The sequence below is a fragment of the Lynx canadensis genome, chromosome A2 (assembly GCF_007474595.2).
Source record: "Lynx canadensis isolate LIC74 chromosome A2, mLynCan4.pri.v2, whole genome shotgun sequence".
Lineage (NCBI taxonomy): Eukaryota > Metazoa > Chordata > Mammalia > Carnivora > Felidae > Lynx > Lynx canadensis.
The window spans coordinates 74,890,081-74,915,342 of NC_044304.2; the positions used below are offsets into that span (position 1 = coordinate 74,890,081).

At 42.6% G+C, this 25,262-nt stretch overlaps 1 protein-coding gene across 2 annotated transcripts in view; it reads left to right on the top strand.

Moving 5' to 3' along the window:
* AMPH (amphiphysin) overlaps window positions 1-25,262 on the top strand; it is a 251,490-nt gene that overhangs the window by 214,904 nt on the left and 11,324 nt on the right. Inside the window, exons 16-18 of one of the 2 annotated variants that reach the window (XM_030307720.1) lie at window positions 127-183; window positions 5,511-5,636; window positions 24,017-24,226. In XM_030307720.1, coding sequence (XP_030163580.1) covers window positions 127-183; window positions 5,511-5,636; window positions 24,017-24,226 — 393 coding nt within the window. The remainder of the gene's footprint in view (window positions 1-126; window positions 184-5,510; window positions 5,637-24,016; window positions 24,227-25,262) is intronic. The other variant, XM_030307722.1, reaches the window with a different exon arrangement.

Genomic DNA, 25,262 nt, shown 5'->3' on the forward strand with positions numbered 1-25,262 from the left:
TATAATATGTTTATGGATACAATTGATGGAAGCTAATTTAAATGATATCTTTGTCTTTTTTTTTTTTTTAGCAAGTTAGCTGGAACCTTCATAATTTTTCATCTTTTATTTTCTCCCCAATTTCAGCCCCAGGACACTTCATTGTTCACCATGCAGACAGACCAGAGCATGATCTGTAACTTGGTAAGTTAACTTTGGTGTGTGTTTTGGGGAAGCTGTTACTTCCTGCTGAATGTTCTAGGGTCGATCATTCTAGGTTATCTAGAGCTTGAATATCCAGAATGTGGTTTCTGCAGCCCTTTCCTTTCTGGAAGCTAGGAACGAAGGCTTCTGAAAAATCTCATGGTGTCTTTGATGTTGGTTGCTTCTATTTATAAAGGCACAGTGATCCCAACAAAACACAAAAGTCTCCTAGTTAATGGGCTTCTGTGGAAATCCATCAACGGCGTGGATGTTTCTGCCTGCATGTAACTTTACTCCACAGGATTGAAAGTGAAATTGCTTCGAGAATTCATGCTCCAAAATAGATCTTTCCTTCTTCTTGAGCCGGAAGCGACCTCATTTCTCATCTCTCATCTCCTCCCTCCATTTTGTGAGTTGCAGAAAGTCGTGCATAGTAGAGATAGGATCCTTACGTTGCTGCCAGAGGACGTAGAAAAAAGGCTTAGCTCGGGATCACTCCTCTTGGTGTTAGAGGAGATCCCTCCAAGATTGTTGTTGCAGTTGTCATGGGAAACCCTTTCCCCAGCAGCTTCCTAGTGAAGTGAAGTTGCATGAAGAAGCCTTGAGTGACGTCACTGGTGAACTTGGCAGTGGTACACTACGGAGGACGGGGCGCTGTGAGAATTCGTTCACAAGGGTTATTTGTAGCTCACTGGTTTTCCCGTGGGAATGGTCATGTAGTTATCCCAGCTCCTGGCTTTCGCACTGGACGCTGAGAATTGGATTTACGTAGAATAAATTTTTCTTTTTAGATGATTTCACTTCTAAGGAAGGAATTCTGTTCTGGGAGGTTTGTCTTTTTTATTTATTTATTTTTATTTTTTATTTTTTTATTTTTTTTTATTTTTTTTTTTTTTTTTTTTTTTTAATTTACATCCAAATTAGTTAGCAGCTAGTGCAATAATGATTTCAGGAGTAGATTCCTTAATGCCCCTTGCCCATGTAGCCCATCCCCCCTCCCACACCCCTTCCAGCAACCCTCTGTTTGTTCTCCACCTTTAAGAGTCTCTTCTGTTTTTTCCCCCTCCCTGTTTTTATATTATTTTTGTTTCCCTTCCCTTATGTTCATCTGTTTTGTCTCTTAAAGTCCTCATATGAGTGAAGTCATATGACTTTTGTCTTTCTCTGACTAATTTCGCTTAGCATAATACCCTCCAGCTCCATCCACGTAGTTGCAAATGGCAAGATTTCATTCTTTTTGACTGCCAAGTAATACTCCATTGTATATATATACCACATCTACTTTATCCATTCATCCATCGATGGACATTTGGGCTCTTTCCATACTTTGGCTATTGTTTCCATACTTTGGCTATAAACGTGGGGGTGCATGTGTCCCTTCGAATCAGCACACCTGTATCCCGTGGATAAATGCCTAGTAGTGCAATTGGTGGGTCGTAGGGTAGTTCTATTTTTAATTTTTTGAGGAACCTCCAGAGTGGCTGTTTTCCAGAGTGGCTGCACCAGTTTGCATTCCCACCAACAATGCAAAAGAGATGGGAGGTTTGTCTTAAAGGTTACTTCGATATTTCTCAAAGGCCAGGACGTCTGGAATGCCATGTCTGTAGATTGTCATACTTTTTGCCTTTTGGGTAACCAGGTGAGAGGTGGAGCTGTGTGGCTTGCAAATAAAGATTTAAGTACTTAAAATGCAAATTATGTAGGTGCTGATAATGGAGCCAGAGGGACTTATGTGTCATATTCATTGGTGATTTTCAGCCTGAGTGATGGAGTAAGGGTTATACTAATGCTGGAAGATGAGACTGTTAATTATTGCTTGTGAATGGGTCAAGAAAAATGGAGAAATACTGGAATAAAAAGAAAGGCAGTGGGTCATAATTAAACTCACACCTATTACTTTGATGCAGAAGTCCAGACATAGAATCCCGTGGTTTTTAAGTTTCTCAAAACATCTTCATACTGCCCACAGCTCGCTGTAGAAGCTTCCATTTCTTGCTCTTCCCTTCTTTTGATATGTATTCTCTGAAGCATACATCTCGCACCTTCTTTCCATTGGGACTCTTAGCTTTGTCATGGCCAGCACTGCAGAAGCTTCTAACGTTGGCTGGGCCATGTGAGGAACTCGGAAATCCTAGCAAACCCACTTCTCCTGCTGAGTTGTGATTATATAGGATCTTCCCAGGAGCAGGACAGTTTCCCAACATTTGGTTCATTGACTGGTCTGAGCAAGGTGAAGGCTGAGGTTCGTAGTCAACTGCACATCTCCCCAGTCTGCATCTTACAGCCTACAGGACATCCCTTGAGTGTAAGTTTAAACTCTTTTCAATCTGCAAACCTTGCTCAGGGCTCAGTTAGCTCTATGGCCCTTACAGTTCCCACTAAATTAGCTTTCCCAAATTTGGAGAAACAGGACTCTAAGGCAAGTGCCATACTGGAATGTGACTAGACTCTTTTTTTTTTTTAAGTTTATTTATTTCTTTTGAGAGTGAGAGTGAAAGCCAGCACATGATTGGGGGAGGGGCAGAGAGAGGGAGACAGAGAATTCCCAAGCAGGATCCGTGCTCCCAGGGAAGAGCACCACACGGGGCTTCAACTCACAAAATTGCCAGGTCGTGACCTGAGCCGAAACCAAGAGTCGGACGCTTAACCGACTGAGCCACTCAGATGCCCCAAGAATGTGACTAGACTCTTAACCCCCTCCCAACCTATCTCCTTCCTTTGCAACGACCTGCCTTCCATCTCATGACAGAGGACACTAGAAAATGTGCACTGAGGCTGTACTTACCATTCTGTTCTAAAGGAAGAATTCCATTTCTGTGTCTCAGAGTTAAACCATTGGGACATCCTGCTGCCACCAGTAAATTTAGAGTATACTTCTCCTTTGAATGTGTAATGATCACCACCCCGGCAACTAGTGCTCATAAATGGGTATGGCTTGGATCAACCCATTCACAAGTCTGCCAAGGGAGTCATCTTGCAGAAAGAAAGTGGTAGAAACAGGGCATAATTCTGACCAGGACTATTTTAGATGTTTCTGCAACATGTGGTTCACGGTCTGCCTGTGCTTTTCTTCCATCTTGACAAAATATTTACAATTTTACATTATCTTAGAAGGGATAGAAGGGTGACTTCTATTTCTAAATTGGAGTAGGTGATTTGATGTGCAATCATGCTACCATGTCTCATCCTTACTAATGACTCAGTGAGTTATATTTCTCCCCCTAGAATTGAAGTTGTTAAGTTGCACAGCTGTATTGTGATATCTCACGTGATATTATAATATAGGGGAGGTGTTATGACTGTGGGGACATAACCAATCCTACGTCCTCTTCATACTGTGTTTCTGTTGCATTATCTGATTTTAGTAAGCAAATGCAAGTCACATCATATATGAAAGCACTTACTTATTCTTGCCTTGAGTAAAACTTCAGAGTTTCTTTGGACTTCCAAGAAACCCAGACTCTGATGCAAATGTTTTTTTCATTTTACGTTATCTAGATGTATATATATGTACAATGATATACTTATTTGACTCATATTTGGAAGCTTCTCTTGGTTTCTTATCTGGCTTCAGACTTTCTCCTTATAGACTCAGCCCACAAGGGGACCACCACCTGCATATGGATGCCTTGGGGCTTTGTCAAATTACCCTTCTTGTCCCTATTGTGTAGGTCATTTGATATCGTCCTGTCATAGCAAATCACCTTGATTCCAAAATGGTAAGATCATATCCTGAGAGCTTACAGTATCTCTTGGCTGCTATGAAACCTTGCTCCATTATGAAGATAATTCTTTTGGAACAATAAAAGTGAAATCTTTTCCCATAAAAAACTCTTGAGAGTGTATTAGAGCGAATTTTATCTTATTCTTTCTTAAAAATTGTGTCAGATCGCCCCCTTAAAGGTTATAAAAGCCCATAAAAATATCAAATCGCTGCACACTTGTCTACCAAAGTGTCCTTTCTCTTTTATTGTGTGTGTGACCATGGAGTGAGTCACGGTGGAAGATGTGGTGGGGGGGGGGTGGCGCGCAAGAGAAATATTTTGTGTGTTAATCCAGCACGAAGGTATTTGTTATTCATTTCCTGTAATCTCAGCCTACCTTTCCCATCCCTTCCATATGGAACTTGTCAAAGGGGCTTTGGCTCTTCATTGCTTCTGATGAGGGAGAGTCTGACAGAAGTTACTGATTTCCCCAATCACAGTGTTTTTTGGAAACTTCTTACTCCTCTAGGAAAACACTTTTCAACTTTCTTAACACTTTAAATGTCCTGATGGAAAAGGACCTCAATGTGCCTTCTGATGGCCATCCATTTAGTGAAATCATGCAGCTAAATAAACGTGCTTACATTAGTCAGAATTGAAAAAGGGGAAACATTTTCAGTAGCCGTGGTGATATGCATTGGCTGTGGTGTTCTTAAGGGGCCTGTTGTTACTTAATATTGCTAATTTTGAAACTAACAAAGTCTGGAGTGAAGAGATTCCAGAGGCTTGATTCAGCATATAATTGGGATCAGGAGGAAGTCTGTGTGTCAAGGTCACCGTGGGATGGAAAATCCTCACTCTTGGCCACACAATTAGAAGAGTCTAATTGGTATCACAGAGAATACCACCCTGTGGTCCCCTACAGAATTAGCTTATTATATGAAGAGACTGATTGCTAAGAATTTGTTTGGGGAGCGGGGGAAAGTGGAACAAGACACTGAACAGGAATATACAAGGCCGCAAAGCATCTGTGATTGTGGTGGCTACTTGCCAGGTAGCTGGGTCTGCTCCTCCCAGCCAGGTGAGTGGGACGGTGGCTTCATGGTGACCTAGTCATGCAGATGAATGCATTTTGATCTAAATATTGGAGTGACCCTTCAATTTGGGGTCATTTGAAATGCAGTGCATATCAGAGCCAGAAGGTCCCAGAACCCTGTGCCTCTGAGCTCTTTCTCGAGACCTCCTTCCAACTCCTAAGGGAGCTCTTAGGATCTCCTCTCTCTCTGCGAGATGGCAGAAAGTACCATTTTAGGATCTCTTGCAGACATCATAAAGCTGCAAGTAAGTAAAACGAGTAGTAGCCAAAATGGTAAGTCTTTGTCTGACTTCAGGGGAAATGACAGTGCTTGATGATGCTAAAGAAAAGCCTAATTAAGAGTTCATTTCCAGAGTTTCCAGTTAAGGGCTCCTGATGCCAAATGTGCGGCTTTTTTTCCAGCACGGACTTCATGAAGCTAGTTGCCCATAGGATGATGAAGAAAGTCTTAATTGTCCAGTATCCTGTGATGTTATCTACTCACATGTTGAATCTTTTTCCTCTGACCCTAAAACAAACAATCAAAGGCTGAATCTGAACAGGCCCTACCCACAGAGCCGAAAGCAGAGGAGCCCCCTGCTGCTGCCACACCTGCTGTCGGGCTGGACTCCGGACTGGACACCCGGGCTGAGGAGCCAGTGGAGGGGGCAGTGGTGAGCGCCACCCCCTTCCCACCCTCCACCTGCCTTCCCTGCCACAGCCCTGCTCATCTCATGATCTCATTTCTCCCTTCTCATCCATGCTTCACTTGGGCCAAATCACCTCATCTGCCATGGCTCCCCAGGTGCAAATAGCCTTTGTGCCCTTGACAGTGAAACTTCATTCTCGTTTATGTTTTTAAAAGGACGATATCCAGACACCTGATCTTTTGATCTAGTGAGAAACGTCATATAACCTCAGGCTTGGTTCTCAAAAAAAGGGTGTCTTAATTCTTTTCTGAGACTCTCCCATTCATGGTAGGTAGGTTGTAGAACTCACAAATAACCAGCCTTGTTGCCGTTGTGCTCTGTCTGTGATGGGCTAGCAATGGCCCTGCAGGGAGGGACCAACCTGCGGGTGATAAACAGAAGGATACTGACTTTGTTGTCTACATATTGATTTCTTACAATGTTAGTTTCGTAGGTTGGTTAAGTCTCAGTGGCGGATGGAAACCCCATATTAAAAACCCTTGAATCTATAAAGATTCCTATGTGTACAACCATTTCCTCAAAACCACATCTGGTGTTGGCTCTTAAAAGAGGGACCTTGAGGTTGTATTCTGTGCAAGGGCGGGGACCCTCTGTCTGCTTGGAAACCCACTCTTACCCCGCTCCACACAGCCACATAACACACCAGGCTGAGCTCTCTACGCACCATATTGAATTGGACAGTGTAGCGCTCATGAAAGCGACGATAACACCAAGGAAGATTTAATTCAGAGTACTCATGGAGGGTGGAAAATAGTTTATGTATGAAATGCAGTTAAAATGTCTCCCAAGAATCTCAATCAGGTTACCATTCATTATAGTCTTTACAGAATCTGTACAAAGATGAAAATCAGCCTCCCTCTTCCCCAGAAGAACATTGCCTAGATTAGATAACTGGAGAAATTAAAGTTATATTTCTTGCTATCATTTGTTGTTATTTTACCAGGAAGAGGGTAGGTCACCGGTCAAATCTATGGTTTATTAATAGAGTAGAAAGTAAATAATAGGGTAAGATAGTGATGGGAAATACAGACTCAAGCAAAAGGATTTTCCACTTACAGAGTTGGACAGAGTTCTGTAGGGAAAACAAGAACTGTGCTCTGCTAGGTTGAGTCGCTGTTGGAAGTGCTGCTTACAGGGACTTCAGATTGGAGAGCGCTGAGGCTCAGTCTCAGGGCTCCAGTGTCGGATTTTCTCCCACATTCGCTAGTGATCTTCATAACTCAGTGCAGATGCCCCCCTCCATTGGATGTCAGATTTCAAACTGTCCTCCCATGTTCTCTTTAAGATTATTTAAATAACAAAGGAAGGGGAAGACACAATTAATTTTGTTTTACTACTGTTAGAAAGCGAATTGATTTTCAAAAGACTACAGGTGACACCCGGGAGTTTGATATTGATGAGGTTCAGATGGTGATTTAGAAATGGCTTAAGTCCCAAAAAGTTGTCGCCAAATTTCTGTTTTGAATAGCAGCACAGACTTCATCCTCACCAGTACTTTGAAAGCACATGGATTCCGTGCCCCAGTGTAAGGCTTGATGCCAAAACACCCAGGGTTTTGAGCAAGGCTGTGTGATGTCATGCCGTAGATTGGAGGTGTGAAATAGACAAGCTCACGAGTTAAATACCAGCTGGAATGTCAGTTGTCCATGGTCCCTCTCAGCAGGTCCTGGCCATGTACCAGTTGCACCTATCCTTCTTTTAAGAGACCTACAGAAGTAGTTTTTGTTTTCAGAATTCAAATTCAGGGGCGCCTGGGTGGCTTAGTTGGTTAAGCGTCCAGGCTCAGGTCATGATCTCACAGTTTGTGGCGTCAAGCGCCACATTGGGCTCTGCATTGACAGCACGGAGCCTGCCTGGGATTCTCTCCCTCTGCCCCTCCCCTGCTTGTGCTCTCTCTCTCCCTCAAAAAAACAAAACCAAAACCAAAAACAACCAGAGTCCAAATTCATTGTTTTTTCCAATGAACAACATTAATAGCTACCCATTACTAAGCAGCTACTATATCAGACCTACCATAAAGATTTATAATCTTTTTTAACCAAGGTTGATTTAAAAAATATTTAACACACCATGTGGTACAGCCATCACTAAAACCAGCTTCCCTCATGTCGGGTAAGGAGATATTGGACAGAATTCCTCTTTCTGAAAACACTTGTCTCCTAAAGCTTGTAAGTGAACTTTGGAGAATAAAAAACAATTTGGATTCCTTGTGAAATATAAGGCAATTTGGAGAGTCTTACGAAGGATTCAGGTACCTGTCGAGACGCAGAGGTTATGTGGGAACCACAGGTACAGCCCATCTGTGAGCCACCCTCTCTGAGGAGAAAACGTTCCAGTAACTCATTTTCCCATCTTCATACCGTCTGAAAAATGGCAACAGACGAAGGCAGCTTACAGCAGCTCACTTGGACTAACGCTCATCAAAGGTGGCTCCTGTCTCTGTGTCATAAATTGACATGCTTGGATCAGGTCAGTTCTTCTCCATGTTCTCCCTTGAACTTAGGGAAACACCATTCTATAGAATGTAATTTTGTCCTCGAATGTGGATTTACAGCTTCTTGCTTCCGGTCATAATCATGTAAGATAGTATTAGGGTTATTTTTTCCAAAGAAAGTTCTTCTCCCTTGCTAGATGTGTGATATTTAGTTGTAAAGACATAAAAAATTCACCTTGTGTCCTGAGAATTAATTAGTAGGTTGGCGATGGCTGTCATCAGTCAGGATTGGGTTGACATGACCTTTTGAGGTCCTTTTTTTTTTTTTTTTTTTTTGCTGCCAAAATGTCACCACACAGTTATTATATTGAGTCTTGACAATGCATCTCATATGAGGTGAAGTTTGTGGTGGTTTTGTTAAAAAAAAAAAAAAAAGAGAAAGGCAAATGCAATTTCAAAACCAGGAAATCTTAATCGTGGTTCACAAAGAAACCTAGGGCTTTCAAGAGAAGTAATTATTACATTTTTGTTTGTTGTTCTATTCCCCTTTAGCTAATGTTTTTAGTTTTTCCCTACAATGCTAAATTGCTCCCGTATATCTGTAAGATGCATTTTATTTTTATCTATTTATTTTTTAACTATTTAATGTCGAGAGACAGAGAGTGAGTGGGGAGGGGTAGAGAGAGAAGAACACAGAATCCGAAGCAGGTTCCAGGCTCTGAGCTATCAGCACAGAGCCAGACACAGAGCTTGAACCCAAGAACTGCGAGATCATGACTGGAGCTCAAATCGGATGCTTAACCGACTGAGCCACCCGGGCACCCCTCTGCAGGATACATCTTAAAAGCCAACACTTGTTTCTTGTCCAAATGTTTCCATGTTATATAAGTGATGGAAATCATCTTTAGGAAAATAAATGATCAGTATTTGTTTCAGATATATATCAGAAAATTAGGTTAAGAATCAGATAAAGATTTTTACCTGCATTTGTTCCATTTTCTTGTTAGAAAGTCACTTTCTAATTTTTTCTAAATTTCTGTCTACTCCTGTATTTTGCTCTGATGATGTGAACTGGACCAATGCTTTTTTTTTTTTTTTTTTTTTTTGGCCTATTATTTTTAAATATACTGCAATTAAATTTAGGGTTACCGTGATTTCTAAAACAGAAATGGGGGAAAGATCAAGGTAAAGATGTTTTTAGAATTGGTGGAGAAACCTGGAAGGCGAAACACTGACCCATTATTCTGGGGGCTACTTTAGTTTTCGCTGCATTTTGTTTTTTTGAAGATGTCACCAGACTTAAGTTGACTTGTCAACACCAACTTAAGCCACCAAGTGGGGGGGGAAATATATATATATATATATATATAAAACACTTAATATATATATATATATGTATATATATATAAGTTTAATATATATATATATATATATATATATAAAACACTTAATCTTGCTAGGAAGATTTCTGTGTGCTTCAGTAGAAGGCATGTGGCTGTTTCTTCCTTCATTCAGTTGACAAATATATCGGAGTCCTCCCTAGATGTCAGGCTCTATTCTGGATCTGGGGCATACATTGATACAGTAAATAGACAGTTTCTGCCATCCAAGTTCACACAGACTAGTGGTGGAGGAGGTCAAGATTGCAGCGTGCTCGAGGTTTCTTCCGTGACGGTCACGTGCATGGGAGACAGCATTTGAGGTTTCTCCTTGTGCAGAGTAAACGTGAGAGCCAGGGGCTTCCACTGTGCCTCCAGGCATGAGGTCCCAGTATGTCACAGGAACACACAAGATGACAGGAAGCCAGAGTACCTTGATTTCTTGTCTGCCCTTCATCATCGTAGAATTATCTACAAAGTCAAAGCGCCCACTCTGGAACATGCTTTAAATTAAGTTCTATCTATCTATCTATCTATCTATCCCTTTTTATAGAAAAAAACATCACAGAAGCGGCTATTTTCTCTGAGTTTGACTGCATTCCCACTAACAAGTAGTTACATTTTCAGTGCCCCTCTGGCCAGACAATGTCTCTGTTGTTGTGGTTGTTATTGTTATTGTTATTGTTATTGTTATTGTTCCATGGTACCCAGTACAGAGCAGGGTGCCAGTAAATTCTGAGTCATTAATTTGATTGGTTGACACTCTAATCTGGGGGTCCTGAAAGAGACTACAGCCAGAGATCTTAAAACACAAATATTTAGATGGTCATTTTCCTCCTCTTTGCTTCCATTCAGATAATTTAGTTTTGGGTTTTTTTTTTTCTTGAGAGACGGGGGGAAAGCGAGAGCATATGTGTGTGGGGGGGAGGGGCAACAGGAGAAAGAGAGAATCTTGAATAGGCTCCATGCTGACGTCAGGACTCAGTCTCACAACCATGAGATCATGATCTGAGCTGAAGTCAAGACTTAGAAGCTCAACCAGCGGAGCCATCCAGGTGCCCCCCAGATAATTTACTTTTTATATTTAGGAAAAGCAAGCTGCTTATTGTGATCAAAAATGCTGCCATCTTTCTTATTCTGCAGCATAGTAGCTCTGTGACCTCTGAGCCGCCATCACCTCAAAGGCAAAATGGGTCAATAATTTTCTTCAAATTTTCCTATAATGGCTTGGAAATAACACAAGTCACTAGCTCAGCAACTGGCACATAGAGGTTCCTCAGTCAATGATTTTTTGATGGTATGGTTATTGCCATCATCATAATGAAAAGTGGTTTCCCCCAAGATCAGCAGAAGTAGGTGAAATCTATACTTGGGGAAGAAGAGGGCAACAGACGTGGAAGATAGAAACCCCCTTTTCAACATTGGCCCTATGTCAGAAGTGTTAAGGGACTCAATCTCATAGAGGTCCCCCTCAGCACATGTTTCCTCTTGGTTCCTAAAGCTGTGTCCCATCAAAATTCTTTGCCCTGTCTAACTAAGAAGACTTTCAGACCAGGTCCATTGATAGGGAATTTTTCTACCTTCGTTGCTAGGGAGATAGGGTCAATCAGAGAACTCACACTGTCCCCTCAGCTACACCCTCCTTTAGGTGGTTGGAGAAGGAGAGAAAGGCAGGTGAACTCCAGAGATATACACAAAGTTGATACAAGTGGCTGGGCCTAGATCTTTCTCTACCATTGCCCCAAGTCACAGGAAAGAGATGAAGTTAGCCACCACTAAAGGGAAGGTAACAAGCTGGAGGACAGCTCCCCACATCTCACACCTCACAGACCTGGTTGACCTGGATTTGTCAGTTTCCAGCTCTGGAAAATGGGGGCACTGCTATTTCTGGCATGAGGCTAATGTGAGGTATTCATTAACCACCTGCCAGTTGCTAAGCAACTGCTTTCTAGGGTCTACTATTCCAAACCCCCTTCTTGAACAGGCCTAGGTGAGGGGTGTGTAATGTTATTGTTCATTCTGAGTGTTCTTCCACTCAGAGGTGAATATCAGGTTTCAGATCATTCTGCCATTGTCGAGGAGCTATTTGTAGATGATGGGTGCCTAGTGATTTTCTAAGTGTTTCTCTTGACATGTGCTTTTTTTTTTTCTAAATTAAGGTGAAATTCAAATAACGTAAGAGGAATCAATTTAAAGTGAACAATTCAGTGGCTTTACTACATTCTTAATGTTGCACCACTGTTACCTCTATCTAGTTCTAAAACTTCCTCATCACCCGAATTAAAACCAATTAGGCAGGTCCTCAAGCCCTTCTCCCAGCCCCTGGTAACTGCCAATCTGCTTTCTGGCTCCACGGATGTACCTACTCTGGGTAGTTCATATAAGTAGAATCCTACAGTGAGTGAAGTTTTGTGTCTGTATTCGTGTACGTTTTTTGTCACGTAGGAAATTTTGTGCTCTGGGTGATGTTTTTAACATGTCTGGTTGTAATGAAATGGGATTAAAAAAAAAACAAAACTCCCCTCTTCTCCCAGTGTATATTGGCTCATTTACAAGCCCACATGGAAACCATTGCTGGCCAATCAGCACTGTTGGGTAGCCTGTGTAAGACCAGACCCATTCAAATGTTAAAAAAGACAACTCTGAGGGCTCCTGGGTGGCTCAGTCAGTTAAGCGTCCAACTCAGTTTCAGCTCAGGTCATGATCTCATGGTTTGTGGGTTCGAGCCCCGTATCCAGCTCTCTGCTGTCAGTGTGGAGCCTGCTCGGGGTTCTCTGTGTCCCTCTCTCTCTCTCTGCCCCTCCCCTGCTTGCTCATTCTCAAAAATAAATAAATATTTTTTTAAAAAGGGCAACTCTGCTTAGGTAGTAATAACTGACCACCCCCCCACACACGCACACATCGATTCCAGTCCCTCCCCATACATGAGAGCCTCAGAGATGCATTCCACTGGCTCAGCCCTCTCGCTCCATGAGTGAGCGTGCTAAGATTTATGGAGTCCACGGATAATGTGGAACTGAACATCCAGACTAGCGTGTGTTACTGTTCTGTATCCGCTTCTTGCCCTTTCTTGATGGTCTATCTTCTCAACTCCCCCAGGGTAGAAAAGCCCTTTATATGGACCACTCCTCACGAGTGGACGTGATTTGGAACCATGTGTATGATCAGCAAAAACTGCTTGAGGGAGAATAGAGAAATTATCTCTGACAAATTGTCTTCTGTTCCCACAAGTCTCAAGTGGCTCAGATGCTTTCTTTGAGAATGACTTTGTGTGGCCTGAAGCGAAAGGCAGTCTGACTATAACACCAAGGGAGTAAGGTTAAAGTAAACAGGGGCCATGTAGTAACAGCAGATATCACTGAGTGCTAATATTTGATGTGTGTTATCTCAAAGCTCCAGGAAATAGGCTTTGCCTCAGTGTCATTGTCCCATTTTACAGATTAAGGAAACTGAGACACAGAGCATACGTGGTTTAACCAAACTCGCACACCCAGAAAGTGGTAACATGAAATTCAAATCCTGGCATCTTAATCCATAGATAGCCATCTCCCAACTGCACCAGCTACTATATTTTTAAAAAGAGCAGGCTTTATAAAAGTACATTTGTAGAGGTGCCAGGGTGGCTCGGTTGGTTAAGCACCCAACTCTTGATTTTGGCTCAGGCCAGGATCTCCTGGTTCGTGACTTCGAGCCCCGTTAGGGTCTGCGTTTGGCAGTGCGGAGGCTGCTTTGGATTTTCTATCTCACTCTCTCTCTCTGCCCCTCCCTTGTATGCTCTCTCTCTAAAATAAATAAAATAATTGAAAAATGTTTACAAAGTTCTTAAAAAGTACATTTGTAGACCGATTTCACAGCACATCTAACTAAAGCCATTGGGGTCACAGCAAGGCGGAAATCTCCCCATCCTGACCCCAGCATGTCCCACCAGTAATGCTTAGACTCCGTGGAAGTTCCTGGTTTGTAGCTGAAGGGTCAAGATGAAAGCAGAAATGTTTGTGCAGCCTCAGCCTTGAACTTCTCAGAAGGAACGTATATTCTAATCCCCCACTTTTTTTTTAATTTAATTTAATTTTTATTTTAGAGGGAGAGAATACAGGTGAGTGGGGGAACAGCAGAGGGAGAGAGAGAGAGAATCTTAAGCAGGCTCCATGCTCAGTGAGGAGCCCCACAAAGGGCTTGATCCCACGACCCGGAGATCACGACCTGAGCTGAAATCAAGAGTCAGATGCTCAATCGACTGAGCCACCCAGGAGCCCCTAATCCCCCACTTTGGATGTAGAGCAAGTATCAAAGAGGCTGTGACAGAAAGACCCCTGAATTGAGAGTCTGGAGAATGGGTTCCATGGCTAAGCAGCGAGGTGGCCTTGGGGAAGTGATTTTACCTGCCTCTGCCAGTGTGCCCATCTCTCCTTTAAGAGCGCTGTACCTGCTAAACTATATGTTCTCTTCCTGTGCTCAAGAATCTACAACTTATTACGTTAAAGCAGTAAGCATTTCCAAATCCCTTGTGGTATCTGCTAGGCAACTGGGCTGACCCACCACCCTGGAGTGGGCTTTACTTACCAATACCGCGAGCTATGCGAAGGCTGCAACATCAGAGGTGTGCAGTTGGATCTTCCACATGCCGCTGTCAGCTGCCTACCCTTCCCCAAGATTCAGGCTCCAGTCCATCATCTGGCCGGATTCCAGGCTGTCCAGAAAGGCGCATGTGGTTTTTGGCAAGGTCAAGATTGGGAGTTTTGCCAACAGACCATGATGACATTTCGGTGATTTGCAGATTACCATTTTTGGTCTAGTCTCTGGGTGTGTCTGGCAGCCAACTGAAGCGTCGGTCCACTCACAAGAAGGCACTTTGAGCAGTGGCAGCAAATGCTTTATGTATCATTCAAAGACAGATCATGCGGCCAGGCAAGGTCAACTGTTCCTTGTGCTGTAAAGGCATTTTCCTTAAACAGCCTCTGAAACTACGTGCAGTATCCACGGGAGCTGTCCTTTGCAGCCTCCTTGGAAACTGGTACTTGCTCACATCCCCATCTCTGAGAGCATGTGGTACGCCGTATTCACCTTTGCTTTGAAAGATAAATCCACTTGTCCTAGGTATGTATGTCATAGACTTTGCAAGTAAATCTCTAATTAAAACTTTATTGTTTGAATACGTATCGTTATTGGATACTCTGCCATGACCTGAAAGGCCAGACCAACCAAAAATTCATTAACTTTGGCATTTCTGCAGAAGATCTTAATTTTTAAAGTACGGAGCTAGGTCTGACAGACGTTGCCATGGCGACCCTGCTCCCAGTGGCTGAGTTGTGCTGAGACCCGGTTGCTGACGGTTGATGATGGGACTGCAGGCAATTCTCAGAGAGTAGATTGAAAAAAGATGATTGAGATGAAGGTCAAGGGGAAGAAAACCACTAAACTCCTTTATTAGGAAGGGATGCGCATAGATCTATCAAATGAAGTTTGTAATAATACCAGGTGCCCCGTTGGAAAGGAACACCACTGGGGGTGGTGTCCATGGGAGAACTCACCTCTGCAGTCCTGCTGAAGAAAAATGAAGGCCTGAGCTGTTTTCAATATAGTTTGTGTGGAGAGGAGTACCAGCCACCAGCATGTGTCTCAGTACAGGAGTCTTTGGGGCTAAAATGATGCTAGCTGCCTCTTAGACTTTTCTTTAAAATGCATTTGGAGGAAAATCCTGTATTTAGACACAAATGTTAGGATCTTCAGACAAGTCAAGGGCTCAGGTTGGATCCATTTTAAGGGATGGGTAGGAAAAGGCAAGGGTGGCCTGTGACCAGCATTTCCTTTATGCTATTTATCTCCCTTTCTGACTTTCTAGAGGGACTCAGGGTTTCATTCCAGCTCCCATGCTGATTAGTGGAAGAATCACAACTAAGACTTGGCACTCCAGCTCTCTCTCCAGTGGTGCTGACATTCCATCCCATTTTCTCATCTGTAAAATGGTGACATTGGGTTAGATGAACCCCATGGCCCTTCCAGCTTTGGGCTCCTATTCGTCTCTAACGTGAATATAACCGAGAATGTCCAACTGCCGAGTTTCTAAGTGTTCTCAGTTGTAACTCCGTAGTGCAGAGGGTAAAGCCAAAAGACGGTTGACCTTCTCTCCCACCACATACGTATCTTTCTAAACAATGCATCTATAGGGCGATCGGCAAAACTAACGTTAGGGAAATTCTACCCAACCAACCATTTCTCGTTATCTTTTTGTCATATAATTAGCTCTCCATTAAGAGGGATTTTATGATATGTTTGCTTAGGTGCTCCATAAATAGTGCATGTATGTGGATAAAGATTTTATTTATAATCTACAAATCTCACTATAAAGAATGGCATTCCAAGACAACAGGTGAATGCATTAGAGTTTGTGAAAATACACTCACATTCTTCACCAAGCATCACTTGCTTAGTTGTCAGTAGGAAGCAGTGAGTCCATGGGGATGCTCTACATCTCAGGATGACTACAGAACTCTGGAGTGGTGCATTGTCTTCTGGGATTCGGGATGGTGTGACAAAACACGAATGTAGACTTAGACAAACCTGTGTTGCTCCTGGTTTACTGACAGGGTGAGTTGCTTTACCTCTAAGTATTCGTTGACTTGTGTAGAAAATGGGAATGATACCTAATTGGGATGTTGGGCACATAAATGTGCAATAAATGTGAAAAACCAGGGGTGTAACGCCTAGAAAACTCTAGAATTACAGTAAAGGTCAGTTTCCTCACAGGCTGTGGGATGTGCATACGTTGAACCTGTCAAGCAGAAGTCTGCCTGTGGATCAGAATTCTTACTCTTCACGTTTGGGGTAAATTGGCAAACCTAGAATTCAGTGACCTTTTGGGCCAAGTGCCTCTTCCAAGAGCAAGTATCCAGAAGATGCCTACTCTCTGACTCTGGTATAAAATGTCCTTTAACCAAATTAACAATATACAGTACATTTCTTACATTCTTTAGTTACCATTTGTGTCACTTACCCCAGGAGTATTTTAATGAAAATGAAATGCATCCCAGGAGCACATAACTGAAAATTAAATGAGACACCTGAAAACATTAAAAAAAAAAATCACGAACTTACATCAGCTTCACTGTTACCAGGGTTGGGCTTTTTGTTTGTTTGTTTGTTTTCATTTTAGTGCCCTTTACACTTAAGTATACAAAGAAAGTCAAAGTATCAGTGGTGCTGTATTCTGGAAGTATTAGCCAAGACCAGAGGACTTTGCACAAACCGAGGATTAAACAGATCGTTAAAGTATGATAACAAAGCCTGGCATGAATAAGTATGTGATCGTTTCATTCATCCAATCTGGGCAGAAGGCAGTTGGCATCCAGCCCCCCATGGGGTGGGAGCATCTTTCCGAAGCATCAAGGTCATTCCGGGTCTGCTGCTTCTCTCATAGCAGTTTGTCCTTTGACACATATGGAGGCATTCATGACAGATGCTTTTGTGTAGACACTTGATGCATCCTTCCCCAGCTCCTGTTCTGGAAAGGACATCTCCAGATGGAATAAAAGGAGCCAAGAAGATGGTCCTGTGTGTACTGATCAGGCCTAGAGAGATCTCCCCTAATTTTATATAATAAAACAAGTCAACACATTTTTTAAATGGCTGTAGAGAGAGCAACCCAAAAGGAGGAAAACATTGCCTAATGGATACAGAGTTTAAATTATCTTTAGAGAACAAGATAAAATTACCAACATTTTTTGTCAGCAAAATCCGAGATGTCCTTCCTTATGTGAAACAAAAAATGAGAGAGGTGGTGATAAGGTAACCGCGTTGAGATAAAAAGGGAATTGCTTATGAGGCAGATGATGTAAGAAACAGTTTTAAGGGGAGGAAATGTAATATTAGAATTAAAATTTGCAGAAGTGGTGAAGACCAGAAGCCATAATGTAGAGAATGGATTTTGTGATAGGACAGACAGATAGGGGGAGCTCTCCTGACACAAAGAGGGAAATCATAAGCAAAGGTAATAGATGTAGGAGTCAAAGACTGAGGAGAGGATTCACGGATAACTGTTCACCTTAAAGAAAGGAGTAGCTGCTGGGGCGCCTGGGTGGCTCCGTCAGTTGAGTGTCCGACTTTGGTTCAGGTCATGATCTCACCATTTGTGGGTTTGAGCCCCATGTCGGGCTCTGTGCTCACAGCTTAGAGCCTGGAGCCTGTTCCAATTCTGTGGCTCCCTTTCTTGCTACCCCTCCCCCGCTAATGCCTCCCCCAAACATTAAAAGGAAAAAAAAAGGCAGATGCAACACCAGCCAGTACAACAGAAGAAAACAGGCTTGAGCTGAAAGTTTCCTCAGTTTTCGAGTTGAAGGAATTGCTGCGTGCAGATCACAAGAAATCACCAACAAAAATGCACTATTGATGAGAGATTAACATCTGAATGTATTCTTTCAAACTTTTAAATTCAGAGCTTGGAAGAAAGTTCTGCAAGCATTTCACATGGGCAGGGATGGGGGGTGGGGGAGATGTGCTACCAAAGAACAACCAGGCAGGCCTTGGACTTGCCCTTCCCAGCACTAAAGTTCAGGAACTATTATAACAACACGCAGATTTTGAACATAAAAAAATCACATTGTAGCTATTTAACCCCAAGACAGTATAGTTGGTCACATATGGAAGCAGCAGAAAGATATTATCAAATATGTAAGGGCTACAGAGTCACCATAGAATTTCCTGGAAAACATTGTGATAGACTGAAAGATGACTGAGTCAGCCTGGACAGACAGAATAAAGCAAATGTAACATGTGGATTGAAAGTCCCAGGTAGTAGGCACTTGGATGTTCAGTGTATGATTCTTTTTATTTTCTCCATATTGACTGTTACCCTAATAAAGTGCTGGGCAAAAATTCAAAAACGGAACTCAATAAAGGCATCATAAATGAATAAAGGGATTATGGTTGAGTATTGAAACTATTTACCTGTGTCGTCTAAGCAATTGCTATAAATATCGTTATAAACAAAGACCTTTCTCAGAGTATTAGTATAATATTTAAAGTAGAAAGCAACTAGTGTTCAACGACAAAACTGTTAAATAAGTTGCTAAATAGGTGGGTGGCTCAGTTGGTGAAGTGTCCAACTTCAGCTTAGGTCATGATCTCAGGGGTCATGAGTTTGAGCCCCACATCGGGCTCTGTGCTTGTGGGTCAGAGCCTGGAGCCTACTTCAGATTCTGTGTCTCCCTCTCTCTCTCTCTCTGCCCCCCCCTCAAATAATCATTAAAAAGAAAAAGAAAAAACAATAAAGTACAAATTATATAACCATTGATACAATTTTTCTAAGAAACATAATCTGTGTGTTGTAAAACAGACAATAAAGCCCCTCTAAGCACAGAAAATGAGTAAAAATCAATATGTGAAATGTTATTTCTTCTATTGTTTTTAAACCCATGGTATCCATTATTTTTTTTATCAGAGAAATGCCTATTTTCAGTTAAAATAGCCTAGCCGATACGTAAGTATGGAATTTCATTCTAGGGTAGTCCTCAGACCTTGCTGGCTTTTCCGCCATTGCTCAGAGCTAACATTGCCAAGAAAACAAACAATGAGTAAACAAAATAAATCAATAAATTACACAAGATTGCAAATTATTGTGTAGCCAATCACTACTCTTGTCTGGAATCTGGGTCCCTGTGGACCTGCTTTCCGGGCGCCATCTCCTGGAGGGGTTGGCTGGTTTCCATCATCCTGTTGTGTTTCCCTGCTTTGTGGGATACACACCCCATTGCTGCATTGAATTCATTGCATTCCACTTCCGGAAGCTTTGCTAACAGGTGTTTGGAAGAGCTTTGGCACGAATGCCAGGACCAAAATGCTTTCCATCAAAGAGATTGTTGAGGCAGAAGCTCCAGCAGTAAGATCTGCGTGGTGTGATAAAGTGAGAGCCCTTGCTGGTGCTTGTGGTTTTTGTGATGCATGTGCAAATTGCCACTAGTCAGGATGCCTTTGCTTCAGTGGGCCTATTGGGTACAGTCAACATGTGCCCGAGGGCAGGGAGAAGTTTTTATATCTCTTTGCATGAGCCGTTTCCCACCATAAATCTATTTGGCCAACAGGTAGTACAGGTTTTCTTTAATGATTATTTATATTTGAGAGAAAGAGAGACAATGTGATCAGGGGAGGGGCAGAGAGAGAGGGAGACACAGAATTGGAAACAGGCTCCAGGCTCTGAGCTGTCAGCACAGAGCCCGACACAGGGCTCGAACCCATGAGCTATGAGATCATGACCTGAGCTGAAGTCAGACACCTAACTGAGCCACCCAGGTGCCACACAGATAGTACGTTTGGGGCAGAAGTTAAGATAATGGTGTTTCCCTTAACATTTGCGGGGACAAGAAAAACTTAACAACATTGACTGTCATAGGCTTGAAATACTTTCACTAGTTTCAGTCCTCTGGTCTCCCCGATGACACTTAAAAAAACAAACAAACAACAGATAGCAGTCATTAATCATTGTGGTGTTTCCTAGCAGTTGTAACATCTCTAGTAGTAAGTAAGCAGAGTCCAGAAAATGTTTCCCATTTCTGAATCTACAAATAGCTAACAAATTGGAACCCATAAAAATAATAACAAAAAGAGGGATAACTCTGTCACTGAAAATCACTTTTTCAATCTGTCTCTGATATTATCTGGAGCTCACACCTAGTCTGAGCAAATGGAATCCTGTTTTCCCGTGTACGTTTATGTTGTTCTGTTATTACAGTCAGTAAATATGTATTGGAGATATTTTGGTAAGAGCAGAAAATGTGGAACAGATTCCAGACATAAAAGGAGGATTGGGCATTCTTGATTTTCAGAGCCAGTTCTGGAGGCAGAAAGGAAGGAAGACAGGTAGCAGACAGTCTTTCTATGTTTCTGAAATAGTCTTAAGGTCTGTAAAATCTAAGTGTTATGTTTAGCTAGAGAAATGGGAATTCATTGCTAGTGGACTCAAGAGAAGAATGGGAGCGTGTTAATTTCTGCCCTCTTCCAAGTAGTTCATTTAGAATTGTTTTAATGTCTTATTTATTTATCTTTAGTCAAAGTGTCTGTTTCCTTGACACTTCGCCTTTACTAACATTTTTAATTTAAATCTTTTGGTGATTTGTGTTGGCCATCATTCTTCCCTCCCCCCCCCCCCCCCTTTTCGTGTATGTGACAGATCAGGTAAATTGCTGACCGGTGGAAACTGGGGTATTTGCTCCTTTGAGATCAGCAAAACACCCGAGCTGGGGACAGACATTGCCCTTGGCCTCCACCTGCTGGTGGCTGGAATCACAGCAGCCACACTATCAAGGTCTCAATCACATCCAGCCAATGACAGCTGTTTAAATTATTTAGCAAAGGCAAGGTGATAACATACTGCCAGGTATATCTTGCAGTCGTAAGATCTGGTATGATCAACCTGATAGCTCTTTAGAGCACTAGAGATAAATCAGGGACTCCTGATTAACATTCTTTTTGTATGGAGAGAGTTAAGTTATTTTTGACAGCACCATTAAGACTTCACAGAAATATATTCTCTTCTGGACATACATCAGTTCAGTTGAGAGTAAAATCCAATCCCTAGTGGTTTGTGCTTGGCACATATATGGATGGAAGGATTTGTGCATAATCATTGGGAGGGGTAGCGTGTTCAACAACACAATGGTTGCCTTTTGATCTGTGACTATGTGTATGTGTGCATGTGTGTGTACCGTCTGCATGATACACAGTCCATCTGGTTTGATGCCGTTGAAGAGTAGGGAGATACTCACTCCATAGGTGTGAGTTTTCAAGCAGATGGAAAGCATAAGTGACTCAGAATTATGATAACACCACATGCTTTCTACATTTGAGTCTGAAAGTCCACTGTATGCACACTGTCTTTATATATCGTTTCCGATGTGGAAGAAACTTTGCCAGGAAGTCCTTAGGATCCTGGAGACAGTCCGTTGATTTCTTCAATGGCAAAGCGATGAATAATTGTTCATTGTTCTTGGAATGAAGATGCCCTACAGATTTATGTTCTGATTATCTCTCCCCTGACAACAGCAATGATACATGCACACAAAGACGTGTTCACTTAAAACAAGAAATGCAGTTCTCTTAAATTTTTGAACAAACTTTGTATTTAGGGGAATGTGCCGTCATTCACCAGAATCTGAATCCCCACTTCAATAGTTGTTCACATATAAATTTGCTGTAAATGAATGTGTTACCATTCATATAAGCACTACTTTTCTGAACCCAGTACTTTAAAGATGGGGTAGGGGAAAAAAAAAAGAAGGAAATGGTACGTCATGGTTTGTGACTACATGTTGGATCACTGCACACTGTGTGGAGAGCCAAATTCCTATAAGGGAGGCAAGTAAATTTCTAAGAATATGAGTAATACTTGGCCACGTAACAAATAGGATAGCTGTTAGCACTGTTTTTCATCCCAAAAGCACAATATTATGTTGTAGACAAATGCATTGTGTGGTGGGTTGGTTTTCTTTCATCTGTTACCTATAAATTTGAGTCAGAAGAAGGGTTCTTTGTTTTGTTTTTTAATTTTTTTTTTAACATTTATTTATTTTTGAGACAGAGAGAGAGAGAGCATGAACAGGGGAGGGTCAGAGAGAGGGAGACACAGAATCTGAAACAGGCTCCAGGCTCTGAGCTGTCAGCACAGAGCCCAACGCGGGGCTAGAACTCACAGCCCTCACGGACCGCGAGATCATGACCTGAGCTGAAGTCGGCCGCTTAACCGACTGAGCCACCCAGGCGCCCCTTGTTTTGTTTTTTAATGTGCTGCCCTGGGGGCGCCTGGGTGGCTCAATCAGCTGAGCATCCGACTTCAGGTCAGGTCATGATCTCACAGTCTGTGGGTTCAAGCCCTGCATGGGGCTCTGTGCTGACAGCTCGGAGCCTGGAGCCTGCTTTAGATTCTGTGTCTCCCTCTCCCTCTGCCCCTCCCCTGCTTGCGCTCTCTCTTTCAAAAATGAATAAAATTTAAAAAAATTTTAAACTGTGCTGCTCTGATATTAGATCTGTGGCTCACATTCTCCATCTTCTACTTGTGATGCCTGCTCTGCACTGTCCATTTCCTGTTCTGGGTGTGGCAGTCAATATCAGCAACACTAGAACTTTCCTAACCTAACGGGACAAGCTGGCTGGAATTTATTCAGTAGAGAAGAGGAACAGCTAATGCTAATCACAGCAGATCACTTTTTTGAAATATGTGTCTTGGGTGTATTATATAAGATCAATTGAATATTCTTCTTCCTCAGTCTTTTCTGATTTGGACTTTGCAAATCAGGCCTGCCAAACTGATGTTAGAGTCTTAGATGTGTGCTCTATAACCAATCTGTTCAAAAATAAAACTTCTGATTGCATTTTATTTAATTTTTGCAAGTTTTAAATGCTACTTAAAGCTCTTCTTTGACTATGTCCAACCTTAGAAATAAATTTTTTTTAATGTTTATTTATTTTTGAGGGAGAGAGTGTGAGCAGGGAAGGAGCAGAGAGAGAGGGAGACACAGAATCCAAAGCAGGTTCCAGTCTAAACTGTCAGAACAGAGCCCTATGCGGGGCTCGAACTCATGAACCATGAGATCGTGACCTGAGCTGAAGTCAGAAGCTTAACTGACTGAGCCACCCAGCCCTCCCAAAAGAAATTTTTTAACTTCTTTTCTAGTTGACTTCTCATATTAAAGGACCCCAAATTTGATTTGATTTTTGATTACAATGCATATTTTATAACAAAATTTTTTTCCCCTTCATTCCCAGGAAGTCCCATTGAGAAAACTCCCCAATATATTTTTTTCATGATTGCGATTTAGCTTCTGGGACCTTCCCCACGAAGATTTTAGAGTTTATACTGAAATGCAGTTTTTCTAAATTCTGAGTTTGCATGGTGAGGATGCTTTTCTTAATGTAGCTTTCTTCCCTGATCCGGGTTTTGGGGTCGGTCCCCTTCCATTTTGTGACTCAGGTATCTTCTAGGGCTTTGCCACCATCCACTTTCAGGCGACAAAAGTAGAAATACCTTGGGAAGGGGACCACCCACCCTTAAAAGCCATGTCTCAGGAATGACAAAAATCACGTTCATTCAAATTCCATTTGCCGTGAAGTGCAAGGGAAGCTGGGGAATGTGGCATCGTTGGGGGCTCAGGAAGAAGGGTCGTCATTTTCCATTTTTTTTAAATGAAGTGTAGATGACACAGCAGGTTACGTTAGTTTCATGTGTACAGTGTAGTGATTTGACAAGTCTGTGCGTTCTGCTCTGCTCACCATAAGTGTACCCACCATCGGCACCCAACAGAGCCATTACACTCCCATTGGCCGTTGTTCCCTGTGCCATGCCTTTTGTTCCCATGGAAGAGAGGTCAGCTCTGATGGACGGAGGGTGGGCCCCACCATGCCTGAATCCTGGGCTTCGGTACATCACAGAGAACTTCGACATCCGATGAGCCTCAGGAGAGGGGATGGAAGTGGAAGGGCCGAGTCTGACTCTTGTTGAGTCCCATGGAGGTACAGACACAACCTGTCCGGTTCCCGGTTTGCAGGTCGTGCCTGGGACGGATGCTGATGTGACTGTTGCAACCTTGGTTTCGGCTGCTGAGGAGGCCCTGGTGGAGGAGGCAGAGATGGAGAAGGCAGCTCTTCCCACTGGGGAAGGAGCAGGTGTAGAGGAGGCCCGGACCGACGCGGATGCCGCACAGGCCGTGGATGGTGACAGATCTCAACCCGAAGAGTCCGAAGTAGCAGCACCTCAGGTGAGTGTCCCAGTGAAATGGAGGCTCCGGGCAGGTGGTGCCAGTTGAAATACTGTTTCCTGGGGAGTGCTGATCTCCCCTTTGGGTGCAGAATAGGTCTGTGGCCATTGTGTGGTGCCCCACGTCACAAAATAGAATTTTATCTACGTTAATATATGACATATATCATCATATAACTTCATATGTGTTTAAAATTTTAAATTCATTTTATATGTGTTATTTATATTTTTGTTGTTATCTATATATTTATATATGCATATATATAGCTTCTCAGAAAGAATGGTCCTGGCATTCTCTCGATGTCAGCATTGTGAGATTCACGCAGGCCCCCCTGGTGACAGAGAAAAAGAAGGAAGCATAGACCATGAAAAAGTGAGGTGGAGGGAGGAGGGAGAGAATGTGACAGAATAATGGGGCTGTGGCAGGGATTACGTGAGAAAATCGCTCTACAGTGAGCGCTTTAGCCCGGTGGCAGGCACCCAGTGAGAACCCAACATTAGTAGTTAAATCATATCATTCTTAGTAATATGTAGGGATTATTTTTATTATTAGAGTGCCCCCAAATTCACCATTAGGCTCCTTTCACCAACCCCCGCCCCTCATTTGCACATTCAAAAGGACAAAAGACAGCAGGTCATTAAATACATACATGAACTTGCCCCATTGGCCTCAGGTCTTGGCTTCTTCAGAGAAGTGTTCAAAGTCAACAAATCCATATTTCATGATGGGGGCGGGGTGGGGCGGGGGGGGGAAGGTCTTCTAAACCCCACATTTGGTTCTTCTAGATTCCAGGAGGTAACAGTGAAAAGGGTTCTCAGTGTTCTGCTTTCCTTTGTCCTGATGAGTTTACTCAGGAGAAATCTGTCCCGAATCTTCTCCAGGGTTACTCAAAGCTTGAAACCAAGTGATCCCTTTGATCCCGCTAGAAAAACAGCGGGGAGTACTGGTATCTGGAGAAATGCCTCAAAATACGTTCCATTTGTTCACCAGGTTTTCTTGTCACAGTGCCAGAAGTGTGTTTGTATTCCATGGTTAC